Source organism: Myxine glutinosa, chromosome 1, assembly GCF_964187855.1.
Source record: "Myxine glutinosa chromosome 1, kmMyxGlut1.1, whole genome shotgun sequence".
Lineage (NCBI taxonomy): Eukaryota > Metazoa > Chordata > Myxini > Myxiniformes > Myxinidae > Myxine > Myxine glutinosa.
In genome coordinates, this window is record NC_136261.1 from 79,035,505 (window position 1) to 79,055,397 (window position 19,893).

At 45.9% G+C, this 19,893-nt stretch overlaps 1 protein-coding gene across 1 annotated transcript in view; it reads left to right on the forward strand.

Annotated features, from left to right (window-relative positions):
* The window catches only part of PATJ (PATJ crumbs cell polarity complex component), a 327,659-nt gene that overhangs the window by 71,924 nt on the left and 235,842 nt on the right, over positions 1-19,893 (forward strand). The window contains 1 exon segment of the mRNA XM_078771907.1: positions 8,862-9,036. Coding sequence (XP_078628033.1) covers positions 8,862-9,036 — 175 coding nt within the window.

Here is a 19,893-nt window from a genome sequence, read left to right on the forward strand (position 1 = left end):
CCCAATTCAAACATGAATTACATTTTTTAAATGTCTTTGTTACAGTGTATTAAATGGCATTATATATGTAGTCTTTAAACAAAAAAAAAAATTGAAATTCGACTAAAAATAACTGTGTACGAGTTTTCTGAAAATCGTCACACCTCCCAGCCGGACCCTGTATTTATATTGCAGCAAAACCATGCCGAGCCCCACGTGGCACAAACGTATTGATGCGAGTTCATGCTGCAAGTCGGATGGCCTGAGCGTGGAGGCCTTCATTTAAAATGGAGCACTCAAAATGGCGGCTTGGCGGAAGTTTTAATTCTCAACTTGTTTGCACACGTGGAAAACATAAGTCGCGCGTGCCTGCTGGTAATTTACTTGCCCACAGAGAAGTGTTCAATCCCCCAACCACCAGATTAAATGGTATCATTTAGCAATCTACAATTCACATTGATCAGTATCTTCAAAAACTGATGATCACAACTCGAAGTAAACGAAGCTTATACATAAGCAGCTAATATGAAGTGTTGTAGTAGTTAATCGGTCACATTTACAAATCAAATCGAATTGATGACTCGTTGTCTGGTGTTCCTTTCTACACAGCCATAAAGCTAAAAGCTCACTTTTTGTACTGGAGAATACAAATCTCTCAGGATTATCTATTAGCTTAAAACAAAATGGCTAAAATATCAGTGGAAGATCACCATATAATTGTGCTTCTGCATAAAGAAGGAAAGACATTTTGAGTGAAATAGCTCGTATCACTTTATTTTAAGGTGTGGTGTCTGAAGCACAATCAACAAGTACAGAGAAACATCATCTGTAATTCACACCATGAGTGGAAGACCCAAAAACTGGAATAGAGAGAAAACGAGTGTTGAATTGACAACAAATCTGGATAAGGACACTATGGTCACTGTTGATATCGGGATTAAAGGATGTGTTGAAGTTAAAAAAACAAAACAAAACAACCTCTGTTACTTCACTTGACTGTGCCTGGATGGGTTTGAGAGTAGAGGAGTAGCAGCTGAAACCTGAATCCTATCCAGGTTCGTCCTGATGACTCCATATTTGCTCTTTACTTCTTCTGGTTCCTTCTGATGACTCCAATGCAGTATTTGGTTTTCCATTTCATTAAGAAAAGGGACCAAGACCAAAAGGCTAAAATATGCACAAGAACACAAATTGGACAATGGAACAATGGTCAAAAATGCTTGGACAGACTAGTTAAAGTTTCAGTTATTTGGATCCAATGGAAGACAGTGGGTGAGGTGACCAAAACCTGCAACTTATAAAGAGCTTTGCTTGAAGACGGTAGTTAAGCATGGAGGAGGTACAATTCATGTTTTGGGATACATATCCTCAACTGGTGTTGGAAAATTGCTGAAAATGTATGGTATATTGACGACAGCAAGGTACAAGCAAATTCAAATCTACCGTGCTATCCCAAGTGGCGCAAGACTTATTTGTCCAAACTTCATCTTGCAGCAAGACAATTATCCAAAGCACTCGGCTGGTATAATTCAAACCTATTTGCAAAATATAGAAGAACCTGGAGTCTCAACGCATGGAATTGCCTCTTCAAAGCCCAGATCTCAATATCACTGAAGTTATATTGGACTTTTGGGACAAAGAAACAGTAAAAAAATATATCCTCGCAGCTCAGATGATCGATCTTTGGAAGGTCATAAAAAAAGCAGAGAACACCATTCCATAAGTTTATAACATTTGAAAGTGTCCTTGGAAGAAATTAAATGGATTTGAAGGAAAAGGATGGAACTACTTGGTATTAATCTACATCAAGGTTTATTGTGTACAAATTTGGCTGTTTGAATATCACTTTCTTACAACTTTTCATAAAGGGATTTGCATTGAACACACTTTTTTTGTTTCCTTGTGCATCAGAAAGCAAAATGCAAAATGGCTCAGACTTTCTTGCAGTAGTGTAGTGAGGCCATATATACATGTGCACACACATTACAGTGCCTATAGAAAGTCTACACCCCCTTTTAATTTTTTCACCTTTAATTCCCTCATAGCCTGGAATTAAAATGCATGAAATCAGACTTTTTCCACCTTTATTTGCACATTGTAACCCACAACTTTGAAGTGAAAAACAAATTCCACAAATTTCAGAAAATTAGTTAATAATAATACAAAACAAGAATATCTTCATTGGATAAGTGTCCACCTCCCCCCGCCCCCACTTTATAATAGCAATTGTAAAGTAGAACAGCACTCAGTAGAGAGCACTCCGCCTGGTTGGCTATATCACTCAATGGTGAATAATCACTTAAAAAATTAAATAATTCCCATATCTGAATCCGTATTCGGAGCTTCACCAAAATCGAATCGATTCTTCCTTGTCACACACACAATCTGTGCACCAAGTTTTGTCCTAATCCATCCATAACTTTTTGAGATATCCCGCAATGTATAGTTTTTGGCCCTATCTCCCAATGGTGAAGAATCACTTTTTAAAATTCTAGTAGCCGGATCCGAATCCGGATCTTCATGAAAATCTAATCATTTCGTCCTTGTGACATACGCTACATCTCTGCCAAATTTCGGCCGAATCCGTCCACAACTTTTTGAGATATTTTGTTCACAGACAGGGGTGAAAACATAACCTCCATCCACCTTTGGTGGCGGAGGTAATTCGCTCAGGTGCAACCAATCACCTTCAAAATCGCACACCAAGTTAATTGGCCTCCACCTTTGTTAAATTGTAGTGATTCTGGTTATTTCAGAATAAAATCAGCTAGAAAGGTGGCAAGAATGAAGCCATTACTCAAACAGGCCACCTTTAGTCCCGTTTGAGGTATGTAAAAAGACATCGGAGATTCTGATGCCACGTGGCAAAAGGATTTGTGTTCTGACGAAACCAAGATGGAACTTTTTGGCCGAAATGCAAATCGTTACGATTGGCGCAAACACAATGCAGCACATCACCCAAAGAACACCATCCCTACTGTGAAGCATGGTGGTGGCAGCATCATGTTATGGGGATGTTTCTCATCAGCAGGTACTGGGGCACTTGCCAGGACAGAAGGGAAAATGGATGAAGCAAAATACAGAAAAATTCTAGAGGAAAACCTGAAGCCCTCTGCAAGAGAGCTGAAATTGGGACGGAAGTTCACCTTTCAGCATGACGATGACCCGGAGCACACAGCCAAAGCTACATTGGAGTGGCTAAAGAACAAAAAGAAAAATGTCCTTGAGTGACCCAGTCAGGGCTCCGACCTTAATCCAATCGAAAATCTGTGGCATGACTTGAAGATTGCTGTCCATCAACACTCCCCATGCAACTTGTCTCCAAAGCCCTTCATAAATCTTGGCTTTATGGGAGAGTGGTCAGATGGAAGCCACATCTGAGAAAAAGGCACATGGCAGCATGCCTTAAGTTTGCAAAAAGGCACGTGAAAGACAGAGCATGAGGCAAAACATTTGGTGGTCTGATGAGATGAAAATTGAAGTCCTTTGCCTGAATTCAAAGCTCTACGTCTGGCGGAAACCGAGCATAGCTCATCATGCATCTAACACCATCCCTAGCATGAAGCATGGTGGTGGCAGCATCATGATATGGGGATTATTCTCAGCGGCAAGGACTGGGAGACTTGTAAGGATAGAGGGAACAATGAGCCCAGTACAGACAAATCCTAGAGGATAACCTGCTTCAGAGTGCAAAAGACCTTGGACTGTGACAACGATTGATGTTGTAACAGGACAATGACCCCACCCATACAGCCAGAGCAATACTGGAATGTCTTCAGGACAAGAATGTGAAAGTACTTGAGTTGCCCAGCCAAAGGCCAGACTTTAATCCAATTGAGAATATGAAGATTGCTGTTCACCGACGCTCCCCATCCAACTTGACAGAGCTTGAGCAAATCTGCAAGGAAGAATGGAAGAAACTTCCCAAATCTAGATGTGCAATGCTGATACAGACAAAGCCAAGAAGACTCGAAGCTGTGATTGCTGCCAAAGGCTCTTCTACGAAGTATTGACTCTGGGTTGAATACTTGTGTAAATTAGATATTTCTGCACTTCAGTTTTAATTAGTTTGTAAAAGATTTCTAAAAAAAAAAATACTCCACTTTGACATTATGGTGTATTATTTGTAGTTTGGTGACAAAAATAATCTCAAAAAATTAATCCATTTTAAATTCAGGCTGTAATACAACAAAATGTGAAAAAGGCAAGGGGTGTGAATACTTCCTGAAGGCACTGCACCGTCAGGATTCTGCAACGTCGTAACAAACATTCGGAACATGTTATAGTATCAGGCACCCTGCTGCATAATTCCCCTGTATTTACGATCTACATTGCTTGAAATTAACCCATAAATAAATAAAGATTGCTTTGTCTCAGCAAGTTGAATCAGATACAAGGCTCTACATTTGAAAATCCTCGATTATGTAGATCACAATCAATGTCCAAAACACGAAAAGAAACAATCGTTTTGTTACCTCCGCCACCGACGGTGGATGGAGGTTGTTTTCACCCCTGTCTGTCTTTTTTTCTGTTTGTCTGTTTGTGAACAAGATATCTCAAAGTTGTGGACGGATTTGAACGACATTTGGTGGAGCATTTGGGTTTGTGACATGGATTAAATGGTGTGATTTTTGTGAAGATCTGAATCCGGATCTGGATTCCAGAATGTTTGAAGTGATTCTTCACCATTGGAGAGATAAGGCCAAAAACAATATATAGCACGATATTTCAAAACGTTGTGGACCGATTCATACGAAACTCGGTGAATAAGTTTGTTTGGCAACAAGAACAAGCGATTCGATTTTGGTTCAGATCAGAGTCCAGATCCGGCCTATCAGTGGGATACAAATCGTGTTGAGCCTGGCGGAGGTATGCGTGCTACCGAGTGTTATTGTCCCCCGTCGCACCGCGGAGCGAAAGGGGGACTATGGTTTTCCCCTCCGTCCATCCGTCCGTGCGTGCGTCCGTCCATGCGTAAGCGAAGGACCGAAGTCTAATTTGGTGTGTGGGTGCAACTAGGCATAAGGAAGAACGCTATTGAAAATGGGGTCGCCACGTCAAAACCAAGATGGCCGCCACCATGTATGTCTGAACCTTGTGAGTGAAATATCGTGAAAAATAAACGAACTACTAACTTCTAATCTGGTGTGTGGGTGTATCTTGGCATAATGAAGAACGCTATTGAAAATTGGGTCGCCACGTCAAAACCAAGATGGCCGCCACCATGTATGTCTGAACCTTGTGAGTGAAATATCTTGAAAAATAAACTAACTACTAACTACGAACTTCTAATCTGGTGTGTGGGTGTATCTATGCATAAGGAAGGACGCTCTTGAAAATTGGATCGCCACGTCAAAATCCAAGATGACCGCCTTGCGTCTTCCACTTTGTCAACTCGCATCACTTCACCGACGGGGGACCTAGGCGTAACGCTTGTTCTTGTTATTCCCTGCTTCTTGCTTAACTCCTCTCCTGTGGCAGTTGGAAGACTCAGCTAGATCATTGGATGACCGAGTGCCTGTGGATGTAATTTTTCTAGACTTCCGCAAAGCTTTTCATTCGGTTTCCCACAGAAGACTGAGAGAAATCAATATAATTTTGTATTGAAGAACACTCATCACGTGGCTGGAAGCCTTCTTCGCTAAGAGACCACAAAGAGTAGTTGTGAATTGAGCTGAGTCGGATTGGATAGATGTATTCTGTGGAATACCGCAAGGTAGTCGTGTCCTTGGTCAGGTGCTTTGTCATCTTTATCGATGACCTGCCATCTTCAACACGTAGCAGTATCTAACTTTATGCAGATGATGCCATACTGTATTGACAATCCTTCGAGGTAAACATCGACTTCATTTGTCTAGAAGGATCTGGATGTCTACCTCATGTTAGCTCGATAAATGAACAACCAATGCTTAACAACTGGATTGCGCCCACAGAGGTGGAATGGTTTGCCGAAGTAGGACCTATCCTCCTGTCTTTGAACAACGCAGGATTAACACTGGAAGGGGCCAACTCTCCAGCTGCAGCGTATGAATTGATATAGACATTGATATAGACACAAGAACGCTCGTCGTTTGTGTCAATCTGTTTTGGAATCAAATGGAACGGTGTCGTCATGTCAACGTGGTAAAGGTGGAAAAGGTCTCGGCAAAGGAGGTGCTAAACATCATCGCAAGGTACTGCGTGATAACATCCAGGGAATCACAAAGCCTGCTATTCGTCGCCTTGCTCGCCGTGGTGGAGTAAAGCGCATCTCAGGTCTCATCTACGAGGAAACCCGTGGAGTTCTCAAGGTGTTCCTGGAAAATGTTATCCGCGATGCTGTTACCTACACGGAGCACGCAAAGCGAAAGACCGTTACTGCCATGGATGTGGTGTACGCTTTGAAGCGCCAGGGCCGTACGCTCTATGGTTTCGGTGGTTAAACTGACTGTCTTTCCCTCGCGGTCCCCATGTGCTGTCTTTCCCTCGCGGTCCCCATGTGCTGTCTTTCCCTCGCGGTCCCCATGTGCTGTCTTTCCCTCGCGGTCCCCATGTGCTGTCTTTCCCTCGCGGTCCCCATGTGCTGTCTTTCCCTCGCGGTCCCCATGTGCTGTCTTTCCCTCGCGGTCCCCATGTGCTGTCTTTCCCTCGCGGTCCCCATGTGCTGTCTTTCCCTTGCGGTCCCCCTGTACTGTCTTTCCCTCATGGTCCCCATGCGCTGTCTTTATCTTGCGGTCCCCATGCGCTGTCTTTCCCTCGCGGTCCCCATGTGCTGTCTTTCCCTTGTGGTCCCCATGTGCTGTCTTTCCCTCGCGGTCCCCATGTGCTGTCTTTCCCTCGCGGTCCCCATGTGCTGTCTTTCCCTCGCGGTCCCCATGTGCTGTCTTTCCCCCCGTGGTCCCCATGTGCTGTCTTTTCCTCACGGTCCCCATGTGCTGTCTTTCCCTCATGGTCCCCATGTGCTGTCTTTCCCTCGCGGTCCCCATGTGCTGTCTTTCCTTCGCGGTCCCCCTGTACTGTCTTTCCCTTGCGGTCCCCATGTGCTGTCTTTCCCTCGTGGTCCCCATGTGCTGTCTTTCCGTCGCGGTCCCCATGTGCTGTCTTTCCCTCGCGGTCCCCATGTGCTGTCTTTGTCTTTCCCTCGTGGTCCCCCTGTACTGTCTTTCCCTCGTGGTCCCCCTGTGCTGTCTTTCCCTCGTGGTCCCCATGTGCTGTCTTTCCCTCGTGGTCCCCATGTGCTGTCTTTCCCTCGTGGTCCCCATGTGCTGTCTTTCCCTCGTGGTCCCCATGTGCTGTCTTTGTCTTTCCCTCGTGGTCCCCCTGTGCTGTCTTTCCCTCGCGGTTGTCAGCTCTTTCACGAGCCTCGGTTCAGTACAGAAAAAAAAAGAAAAAAAAGTCACCATGCAACGGTCATAACTGTTGTTACTTCCCTTCAGTCTGAAAAAATACAAGACTGCATCTGTGTCGGGGTAACGTCAGAAAGGCATATTCCACATGGGAAATGCAGGCTTGCAGGTAGTGATTGAGTAGACCGACCTTGCTACTACTGTGGATGGAGAGTTAAGGTGCCATTAGCATGTGTTCAGGTTAACAAGGTCAACTGAATACTTGGGCTCATCAACTGATCCTTTGTGAATTTGGATGAGGAAATCCTCCCTGTGATCTTTAAGGCACTAGTGCACTCATCGGAGTGGGGCAATATTACCTGGCACCAGAGATTCCTGATGGACCTTAATACATTTGAGAAGATCCAGAGACTGGCTACAAGGATAATTCCCATGCTATGTGAACTTTACTCTCCAGAGAGACTCCGGCGTTTGAATATGCATTCACTTTTCTATCACCACTACCGTGGTTATATGACCCAAACGTAAAACGTTACATGGAATCGATCAGATTAAACTGCAGGATTTCTTCACTCCCGGTGGAATACCTTTCAACGTGAGATAACTCTTAAACACTGTGCAAAGGTGCAGGTTCGACTTGAGGAGAAAAAAATAATCAAGTCAGAGAGTATTTGAACACGAGAACAGCTTTCCCTGGAATGTGGTGGATGCTCAATCTGTTTCAGCTTTCAAACGGCGTCGAGACAATATTTGGTGGGGTTGTTGTTCTTTTCGTATGCGGCCTGTGACTGCTTGGCTGCATCATTTTTGTGGGGGTGCGGCTGTGCTGCTCATGCAGTGCCCCCTGTTCCCAGTAAGCTGGTACTCATTTTGCCAACCTCGGAAGGATGACAGGCTGAGTCAACCTACCTGGTGTTGATTCAGTGGCACAACAGGGGTCAAACTCAAGACCCTAAGATTTAAGGCAGCCACCTTTATCGTTAAGCCAACACCAGGTCTTTTGGTGGGGCGCACTGACAATCACCCATGAGCCCTCTAAACTGCAGCACCAATTTAACCCAGTATTGTACCATTGCATAGTGCAGATGGGAAGATGTATAGGACTACCTTTACTTCCGTAGACATGATGGTGATTATGATGATGACAATATATGTACACACACCACACACCACACACCACACACCACATACACTACTGGAGAAGGAAAACAACAGTGCTAATGGGTGTACAGTATTTTTGACCGGCACAAGGCAGGAGGGACTTCACTGGTAGGTGAGAAACGAGGTTGTATACAAGATCGAGGCTCATGTAAGAGCCTAAGAGGTGCACTGGGTTTTTCTTTTTTTGGTAAACTAATTTATTTAGATGTGCCAGTCTTTTGCAAATTGGCAAATTTTGCTTTTTTTATACCATGACTATAGCAGCTTGGCCAAATTAAGCTGGCTGTCCAGTTTGCAACCACCTGTGCACATTCACATCCTGTTGTATAATGTGAGCAACAATAGTCCCATCACTCTTAATAAATGCTCCCCATCTGTTTGTGGTATGTTTGGCAGGGATGGGCGGTTACAAACCGGGGACCAGATCTTGTCTGTGAACGATGTTCTTGTGGACTCTGTTGCATCTCAACAGAAAGCCCTCGAGTTACTGCAGCAGCCAGATTGTTTGGTCCGTCTGCTCACGACCCGTGGAAGCCTGTCCGATGAAATGTCGACCGCATCGACTACACAGGTAACTTGCTTTTAAAACCATCACCTGCATGTTGAAGATAATCATGCACTTTGTGCGGCTCGTATAGATATCAGATCGGTGTTTACACCACATCCGAGTGGCTTAATATGACATATGATCACAACTGAAAGGAATGAACCTTCACTGGGTATGAATGTGGTTAAGTGAAGATGCTGGACCCGCATCACACGTGAGCTCGTATTTAGCTGACGACAGCAGTATGCAGGCTACATCGCATAATAAACCCAATATTCTACATCCCTGCATCATTAGCTTCGACCGAATAACCTTTTGTCTTGTCTTGTCTGGAGTTTGATTCTCGGCCAAACGATAAACTCAGACCGGCGGTTCGTAGGGAGGGCATTTCATCACAGTCTCTCGGATGGACTTCAAGCTGGGAAGATGTATGTCTTCTTACAGACGTACATCATCTTCAAGATGTCCTGTCCTCTTGGCAGCACAGATGGTGAATGCTAAAGATCCATCCTGTGTCCTTTGTGAAGAGTAGGTGAGTTGTATCCAGCACCTCCAACAAATTCCAAATTCCTGCACAAATCACCTTCGGCTGAATGTCCTGCCTGACCAGCCAGTTCATCAAAGACTTCAACCAAAATCGTTCCCCAGACGAACTCATAATAAGATGGGAATAACCTAGGCCATTAAAGAAATAATCGTTTATTTATCATTGATGTCTTCAGGGCGAAGGAGAGTGAGGTTAAAAAGGTATGGAGGGAGTAATTAATAAGCAAAAGCCGCAGAACATTATTGATGTGAGAGTTTAACCCAGCAGGCATGCGGGCAAAATTATTGAAGGATTTATCGAATCGTAACGATCGATTTATCTAACAAGTGCCTTGTGATTTGCTGACATGAAAGGTATAATGTGTTAATGCTTTAGTATTGCATTCTTATAAATATGGTGGGAAAGCAGGCCCAAGTACAAGCTGCACATTATATATACATGCTGATTTCATTTTAAACTCGCCCACCTCCTCGCCTTCACCATTCATATATTTGAGTAGATTAAAGGGTATATGTCGAGCTAGTGTTTCCGCACTCAAAGGTGAGTAAACCCTCGCCTTCTGCAGTTCAACCGCAGAATCTGATTGAAGGAAAAAAAAGTGGTCACAACACTCAGCACAAGAGAGAGCAGTGGTGGATTATAAAGTTTGATGATTTGATGTTATTCAGTGGAGCACTACATCAGAGTTTCATGCTTCAGCTGCTCCCCCCCACCCCCCCCCCCCCACACCCCTTGCATGATTCAGCTGTCCCCTCCCACTATATCAGAGACCCCCCGACCCCCCTTCGGGTGGTAAAATAGCATTGCCAATAATGTATTTTCATTTGAGTTTTATTAGGGCGGAGTACAGCTAGGGTCGGGGATCGTAATTTCTCGCTGCTATGATTTTGATGAATGTTTGCATTAGCAACACGGAAAAAGCAAACGCGGTTGTATCATCAGCATCTACCATAAATGCTTTTTCTACTTGTGAAGAAAGTCAAATACATAAACTAAAGTCAGCTTGCCCTTGCAGACAATTCTTGCATGCAAATCGCAAATTCAACGTTGTTTCTGTAGTGTGAAATTCCATGCATCGGCTCTGTCCGAGAGGGCTATTTACCAGCATGCACCAAGCCCAACGCCTCATCAAGCTCGGTGATTTTCAAATATAAACTTTGTTTTTTTAAATCGTGATTCTTTAATTTTTTTTTTAAGTACTTTACATTATTTTATTTTACTTTTCTTGAAAATTGCTGTGCAGCTCTCTGAAGGTTTTTTTGTATACTTAGTCAAGGCTCGTATAATAGCTAACACATAGAACATATAATAAGGGGAGGGGGAGACAAGAGGGGGAGAGAGAGAGAGGGAAGCACAAAAACAGTAGAGAGCAGGGTTATACACTACCTGTCAAAAGTTTTAGAACGCCTCAATTTTTCCAGTTTTTATTGAAATTTAAGCAATTCAAGTCCAGTGAATAACCTGAAATGGTACAAAGGTAAGCAGTAAATTGCTGGAGGTTAAAAAAAAAAGTTTAGGTTTAATAGCAAAAACTCGAAAATAATGTAAATTGCACAGTTATGTCATAAATAAAGGCCTTCTTCAGGGAACAAATAATGGGTTAACAACTTACAGCTGTTCTGCAGCAATGTAAGTAAATTAAGCCTTGAAAGTTGATGCAAACAATTTCTGCAGGTGTCCCAACCTCTGCTGATTACTTGATAACAAACACCCTGTCTGTATAAAAGCAGTATTGGAACAGACTGTTAGGCCGAAAAAAATATATTGCTGGTCTCTGATCAGACCAAAGTTCCAGAATTGATGTGGCGATACGGTTTTTTTTTCTTTCGTTTTTCTTTTAAAAAAAGCATCGATTGCACATATAAAGGTGTTGTTTTTGTGTCCTCATGCCTTGTGGTCCTCCTCATCTGCTGTGGCGCCGTCCAGAGAGAAATTAAAGACAGCCAATGGGACAGGTCGGCCTTTTTGTAAATAATGAACACAGGCTTAATAAGTTATTTTAAAATGTATTTATTCTGAAAATCATTAAGTTCTTCAAGCATATTATAGACTGCCATTTTGTTCTCGAGATCGTCTCGCCATACCTTCAAACATTCCAATGCGTCGATCGCGTCAACACTGCGCATGCGCAAATGGTCTAACAGGCGATTGCCGAAGCATTTGAATGCTGAAAGAACTGCGCATGCGCAAATGACCACACCCCCTGGACCAATCTTCGTGTATGGGATGACACGCTGCATGTGTATCAAATCCGCGCATGCGCAGATGGGCTGTATGGTGTCATTCAAATCTGCAAATTCGCTGCTGGGCTAACGCGGAAGCGCTTGAATCCATGCCGATGGTCTCCCACGATCTCTTCTCCCAGTCCACCAGATTAACACAGGCACTTACAACTTCATGACAAACGACATAGGATCCAGGCCTAACTAATGAGGCCACCCGCAGCTCTCTAGGCCTTGTGGTTGCTTCAGACGAACCCGACAAAGAACGTCTTCGTTTCAATAAATGACAATATCCAGCCCATTAGATTCATGATGGCACTGCACACAAAACTACTCATATCTTTGGAACGGCTGGTTGGATTTGGACAAGCTAAACGTACTTTTGTAGGGGAGAACGGGCGCGCGCTGTTGTCGGTACCGTTGGAAATTTGAAAAAAAAAAAAAAAAATTGTTGATGCGCAGGGTCAAAATCGATGCGCGGTCAAAATCGAGGTCAAAACCAGAGACCGGAAATATATTTTTCTCGGCCTTATTACACCCTCTGATGCATTATTTGGACAATATTGCAATGTAGGAAGTGGTATATTGCTATCATAATGGTGAGAAAAAGGCAATTAACAAAGGAAGACAGACAGACCATTATAACCCTTAAAAGTGTAGGTCTTTCCTTCAGAGAAATTGCAAAGAAAGCCAATGTGTCAGTTAGTACAGTTTCCTACACCATCAAAAGGCACTGGGAAACTGGAGGAAACTCTGACAGGAAGAGGTCTGGCAGACCCAAAGTCACAACAGAATCAGAAGACAAGTTTCTGAGAGTCAACAGCTTGCGTGACAGGTGGCTCACAGGACAATAGCTTCAAGCACAGCTTAACACTGGTCGTAGTAAGCAAGTCTCAGTTTCAACTGTGAAGAGAAGACTTCGAGCTGCAGATTTGACAGGTCGAGTGGCAGTAAGAAAGCCATTGCTAAGATGGCAAAATGAGAAAAAGAGGCTTGCCTGGGCCATGAAGCACTGCCAGTGGACTACTGAAGACTGGAAGAAGGTCTTATGGACTGATGAATCAAAATTTGAAATCTTTGGTTCATCCCGCAGGGTTTTTGTACGCCGTCGAGTAGGCGAAAGGATGGTTCCTCAGTGTGTGACACCAACTGTCAAACATGGAGGAGGAAGCGTGATGGTCTGTGGCTCTTTTGCTGGATCTAGACTCGGCGACTTGCACAGAGTGACTGGCACCCTGAACCAAAAGGGCTACCACAGCATTTTGCAGCTCCATGCAATACCCTCTGGTATACGCCTGGTTGGTCAGGGGTTCATCCTACAGCAAGATAATGACCCTAAACACACCTTTTTTTTTTTTTTTTTTTTTTTTTTTGTATACTGAATCGAGGCTCGTGAAAGAGCTAACATTTATTCACAAACAAATCAACCAGACAAACAAAATACCCAAAAAGAGGGAGTGGAAGACAAGATGGGGAGAGAAAGGGAAGCACACAAACACAACATCCGAGAGCAGGGAGATGTGTGGAAGGGAGAGGGCCTGGGGGGAGGAGGCATGGGAAGGGTGGGGGAACTGTTTTAGGATATTAGGGTAACATTGGGTCAGTTTGAACGCTGATTTTCTTGAACCCCGATTTAGCACGACCCACCTTTTTCACGATGACATTTTATGGACCTCAACGATCGCGTTATAACGGGGCCACACTGTATATATGTTGAGGCTATGTCAATACTATGTCAATACTCCAGGCTATGTCAATACCACCTTCGAGGAAAAGATCAAGGCGGTAGGCTTCAAATCATGGAATGGCCAGCACAGTCTCCAGACTTAAACCCCATTGAGCTGGTTTGGGATGAACTGGACAGAAGGGTGAAAGCAAAGCAACCTACAAGTGCAACACATTTGTGGGAACTTCTGCAACAGTGTTGGGAAGAACTTCCCAAACAATATTTGATTTCCATTGTGGAAAGAATGCCACGAGTGTGTTCGGCGGTTATATCTTCAAAAGGTGGCTACTTTGCTGAGTCAAAAATGTAAATTAAATTTTGTTAAACAAAATGATTCTATGATTTCCTTTTTATCTCCAATTGTTTATTTGTTCTATGCTTCATTTCAGGGTACATTGAGACATTAAACTGCGTAAATTTCAATAAAAACTGGAAAAATTGAGGTGTTCTAAAACTTTTGACCGGTAGTGTATGTATGTATGTATGTATGTATGTATGTATATATATATATTTACAAAACACACCTGGTCACAAGTGTGCCTCACTGACCGGGTCCTCAGTCGGGGTCCTCAGCATCATCCAGTTTTGTTTTGGCCCGTCAATCTCAATATGTTTCGGTCAGCTGAGGTTGGCCAGCAGGGGCACATATGCCTCCACATGCAGCAGCTACACCTGGATGCATACATACCCCCATCCCCAGCCCGTGAGAACACAGACTACAACAACAAAACCGCCTCCACTCTCAGAATCCACAGCCCCTCACCCACTCACACACACCAAAAAAAACAAAAAACCGACCACCTACCTTTACAACATGCACCACTCAAACAAAAACACATTCATGCAAAACCACACCCACTCCTGCAACACACACACACTCCATTCAAACATCTCCATTTCTCTTCCACGCTCAGTCACTACCCATTTCGGCTGAAATGAACTACCACCCACGACCTCAACCTACACCGTTTGACTTGCCTCCATAAACTGCCTCCATATCCAAAGTGAGCCTTTCAAGGCAACCTGGGCCACTCTGTCACACATCCTCCTTCTTTCTGTCCCACACACTCCAAGCCGATAAAGAAATGCAGAAAATAAATTGCCAATATACCCTCTACACCCCACCTCAAATAGCTGACAGAACTCGCCAACCTTTCTCCCGACACTCTGCCTCCAGCTATATATATATATATATATATATATATATATATATATATATATATACACAGAACTCGCCAAGCTTAGATATATATATATATATATATATATTGTTGCGGTTCTGAGTGTAAATATAACATCGTTAAAGGTTTGCCCCCATAGTTAGTCCACAAGCAACACGTAGGCCACCTTAGAACATTAGTTATGTCATAGTATGTGTGAGGATAAGGCCATTTCCATTTGTGATACCTGTGTTGTGTAAAAAAAATAAGCTTAGATCCCGTTCATTTTGCGGCCACCTTCCAAATCGACCTCATTGAGCAGCATCCATCCCGCGCCCCATTCGTCTAATCCACGTCGTTTGTTACGCGTTGAGCCGGCAGCATTAGCTGCCAGTGGCTCACTCAAACTAGTCGGGTGGCCACGTTGTAGGCTTGGAAAGGGGGCGGAGCGTGAGGAAGAGGTGTGGCCGCATCAAGCAGCACGTCAAAGGCGGAGACGGTAAGAGCCAACAACCAACCAGGGCTCGGTGGGCATGGCTTAAGAGGGCATGGTAAGGGCGCATCCAGCAAGTGCTGGAAGGTTCGCTGCAAAGGATATACAAGCGCATGCAAAAAGCCCTCAACAGGACTGGTTGGAAAGAGGACTCATTGGAAGATTGGCTTGGGAAGGACTCTAGTGATAAAGGACTCGTGAGGAAAGCGCATTGTTAAGAGGGACTCATGAGGAAAGCGCATCGTGCAGAAGGACTTACAGAGGGAGCTTGCGCATGATAAAGGACTCGCGGGAGAGGGCTTTGTGAATGAACTGTAAGGGATCACGCTCTGTGAGAGGGCTCCGGCGGGAGAGGAGCTTTGCAGCGAACTGTATTAGGAGCGCATATAAAGCCCGGTTCATTTATTACGTATGCAGCTGAGCCGCGAAGTAACCGCCAGCCAGCATACCTTTCGCCCCGCGTTAACCTCGTAATTGTCCGCACCGCGTCAACGACCCGCAGGGAGCTTCTGCCGCCCTGACCATCTTTTCGCGGTACGAGTCAGGGACCGGAGCGAACTGCCTGGACGCCATCATCCCTGGACCATCGCCATGACCAGCTACATCCCCGTGTGTGTGTGTCTGAGTGTGAAACGGGCCCGTGTCCTGGGATAAGTTAATACTGTATGAGCTTCACTGTGTGTTCTGCTTCTCCTTCCTGTACAAGTTGTAAATAAATCTGTTCTTCCTTGTTTCTTTCCTAATTCGACCGTATCAGTCATTTCCGCCATTGGGTAAGCGTGGCACGATTCGGAACCGCTCAGATCGGGTTTAGTTCTTGTTAACGGCTCGGATCACGGTTCGCTATCGCTCGGCGTTTCCACTTATAACCATGATTCGGGCGGGGTTTATTTCCTTGTTTCCTGGCAGGCGTTGGTACTTAGGTAATAGGAATTCAGCCTACCACCCTATTCAACGCCGTCCGGAAGGAACGTCATAGCCCCGGATCGCGTCGGCTAGTAAAAGACAAGGGGACTAATCCCCCCTTGGTTAGGGGAAAGGTCGACGTTGAGATCTGCAACAATTGGTATCAGGGAAGTGGGATTGGACCCGAAGTGCGCCTAACGCACTCAAAATTACGAGCGGCCGAAATTTTATTAACAACCAAATTGTATTCGTGCCATGGATAGCCAAGACAGTCGGATGCTGGTGAGGGTAAATGAGGAGGTAGAGGAGGAATTAGAATCAACCCAGGACCCCCGGGAAGAAGTGGGAGAAATGGAGGATACAATTGATGAGCAGTAGGGGTGGCAGGCGAAGAAAATGGCGGTGCCTCACACATGGTGGTGGGAGCCGAGCCCGCGGTGGCAGCTGGGGCCGCTGTGCAAATCGGGTTTGACCTTAGACTATTCCTGACCCAACTGGATGCAAAAATGGACAAAATGGGAGAGCAATTGGGAAATCAAATGGGGGGATTGGAAAATGATATGGGAGAAATGAAAGAGGGGTTAGTGGGGTTGGAAAACAGGATGGCCACCCAAGAGAACCAAATGGAAGGAATGAAGGACGGGTTAACAGGGTTGGAAAACAGGATGGCCACCCAAGAGAATGAAAGGAATGGAAGACGGGTTAACAGGGTTTGGAAACCGAATAGGTGGCCAAATAAAAGAGATGGGGGAAGACATTGAGCGCGAGTTGGGCGAAGAGGGCGCATTGGTACGCGACGAGGTAGCGCGACATGAGGATCGCGTAGAAAGCGAGGTGGAGCAAAGCGCAGTTAAGTGGACCGGGGTAGAAATCGCGACCTGGGGTATGAAAAAGCCGATGGCCGCCGAGTTGGAAAATGAAATTTCATTGGCACCGGCGGTCGTCGAGGAAAAAGAAAAAGACATAATTATAATGGAAATTGGGATTGAGGAGACGGCAGAGATAGGAATTAAATGGGAGAAAAAGATGGAATGCACGCAAAGTCTGTGTTCGCATCGTGATGTTGTGCTGCCTAACCCCAATGAGAATTTGCAGGCGCTGCTGCGGAAAAGAATCCCGAAGGTGAGTAGGGCTGTGTATGGCGCGAAAAGGTTTGGCACGAAAGTGTTTGGCGCGAAAAGATTTTTCGCGCACTTGGGATCGCGACGTCACCCGGGCGCTCGTGGAAGGTCCATGGTGCGAGGTGTGAAAGTGAATGGCACGCGTGTGCGACCGGCGCTGGAGCGCGAGTGTGTTAGAGTGTGAGAGTGAGTGCCCAACGGAGTGTATGTGTGAAGAGTGCAACACATAGTGTTAGTTGGCCGAGGAGAGTGAGTGGGAGTGCACACCAGAGCGCGTAATTGGGTGTGCAGCAGGAGATTGCACACCCGTGGGTGTGTGCAGGAGTGCACACCCATGGGTGTTACAGAGGATGTAACAAGAGAGAGTGCACGAGAGGAGGAGTGCATGGAAGAGAAGTGTGTAACAGAGTGTGCGAGCAGCGAGAGTGCGCCTGGGTGGTGTGCACGAGAAAGTGCAATAACAGAATTAAGGGAGTGTATGGGATGTGTGAGTATGGGAAGGGTCGCGTGGTGTGAGGATGTGACTCGAGCATCGACGCAGACCGGGGCAGCGTTTAGTGCAACGGATAGCCGACGCGAGCTCTCGGGGCGTGGTGTTCTTTGTGTGCTGTGGGGCTGGCGGGAATCATTGCCGCGGCAGAGTGCACAATTCGGGCCGGGCCCCGCCCTGTATGGTCGGTGCCGTGCCATGGCGCAGGAGGAAAACGGCACGATTTGAGGGGGGGTAGGAGAGGTCGGACCTTCGCTCCCTGGCGGGCGCGGTGCTCCGAGGTTGGGTCAACGGGCCAGAGACCGGAAGGCTCTGCGCCGGGATGGCACCTGGAACCTTGGCCCGAGTATGCCTCCTCCCCAGAATCGAAAATGCCGGACGGACCCAACCTACAGGAGACAAACCACCCGCATGCATTGCTCGGCTTTTCGTAGCCGAGCTGTGAAAATGTATTCCCGCACGAAGAGGCTCCAGTGTAGCGGATGATTAGTAATGGCAGTAGTGATGGCGAATGGTAGCCAGTGTAGAGGGATGGCAGATCTACCATTCCTCATGCATGTTGGGGCACATGAGCTTTAGTTTATGGGGATGGCAGTGAAAACTAGCCGAGGGCGGGCTAGGATATTGTTAGGGATTTAGAAGGATGACAGCATAGGAGACATGAGAATTAAGTAGTGACATTTGTACCAGCAGAGGGGACGTAGAGAGATTAGATGGATGTTAATGACGAGGGAAGTGCTTAGTGTAAGGGAAGACGGGAAGCACGAGTATTAGGGGAAATAGTTAATTAGATGATGCTGTGTGTGTGTGTGTGAGTATGAGTATGAGGATGAGGTTTAGGCGCAAATGAGGAATTGAGTGAAATTGGTTGTGGATGAACTTGGTGAAATGAGGCATTGGTCGGGGATGACCGGATAAAGTGTATAAGTGGTGTATTGAGGGTGTGTGTAATGGTGTTGAGTGAGTGACATGCATGGGGTGCAAGTGGATAAATGGTGAGGATACTTGGTGTGTGGGAGTAAATGGTGTGGTATGAGTGGTGTGGAGTGCATGTTGCGAAGGAGTGGATGGGGGAAGATGGACCCCTTCACGAATACCCGGGGAGGGTAGTTTAAAGTTAGGTAGAGGGAGTAGGTAAATTTTTGGATATTGACATCTGTGGTGCAGGGAGTAGCAAGTTGTTGCTTTGAGGGGTGCATAAGTGAGTGGAATAGCTGGGCGTGTGGGCTTAATTGGCGAGTATGGTTAAATGGGCACTCCGCCACTGGTAGTCTGTCGGCCAGGTGAGGCCGCAGGTGGGCTCTGGGAGCCAGGTAGTGTTCAGTGTAGAGTTCAGTGGGGCCCGAGGATCTTGAGAGGACCTGGGTAGCCCAATGCCAGAGAGGGCATCAGCAGGGTGAGAGAGCCAGGAGGGGCCTTCCCCGAGTTAGGGTAGTTGAAGGAGCATGGTAAGCTCGGGTGGCGACTTAAGTGGCGGAGTTGCGCAGGGAGGTAGACCTGCTGGTAGAGCCACACGACCCAGCCCCGGAATTGTGCGAAGGCACAGTATTGGAAAAAAATGGGGGAGTGAGACCAAATTTGGGAGGCACCACAGGGATGGTCAATGGGAATTGGTTTTTAGAACCACATAGTGTAAAGAGGCCAATTGAATTGGCAGGGCAAGACCCCGGGTAGTTTAAAGAGTTAGTCATTAGAAGGATAGCTATGATCAGAATCTCTTCGCACCATCCACATCCACTCACCAAGGTGACAGGACTCCACACCAAGTTTTGTGAACTATTTGGAATGAAAGACGCATCATGACGTGGGTGAGACAGTGTGTAATTCCATCCCTTCCTTCTTGGGAGGGATTGGACGACAAACTTGGAATTAGAGGATATGGGAGACAAGACGGTAGAGACGGAATTTGTAAAGTGTAAATACGGGGAAGGGCAAGCGTAGTGTAGGCTGACATGGGGGGTAATGTACGGCTAGGGACGAGCTTTCTCCGCTCGCTCTCCCGCGCCCCTCATGTTGCATTACCTTGTGATTGTGTGTACCCTTGCGCCCTTTCCCCCGCTGACTCTCTCCGCTTTGTCTTTCCTCCCCACCCATGGACCCATTATCTTTTGTTGAGGGGAGTGTGCAGGTACCTTGAGCTGTGCGGCTGCACCGTTGTCTGCACCGGTACACCTATGGACCACACGTTCTGTGGCCTGGCACCTTTGCTGGGGCAG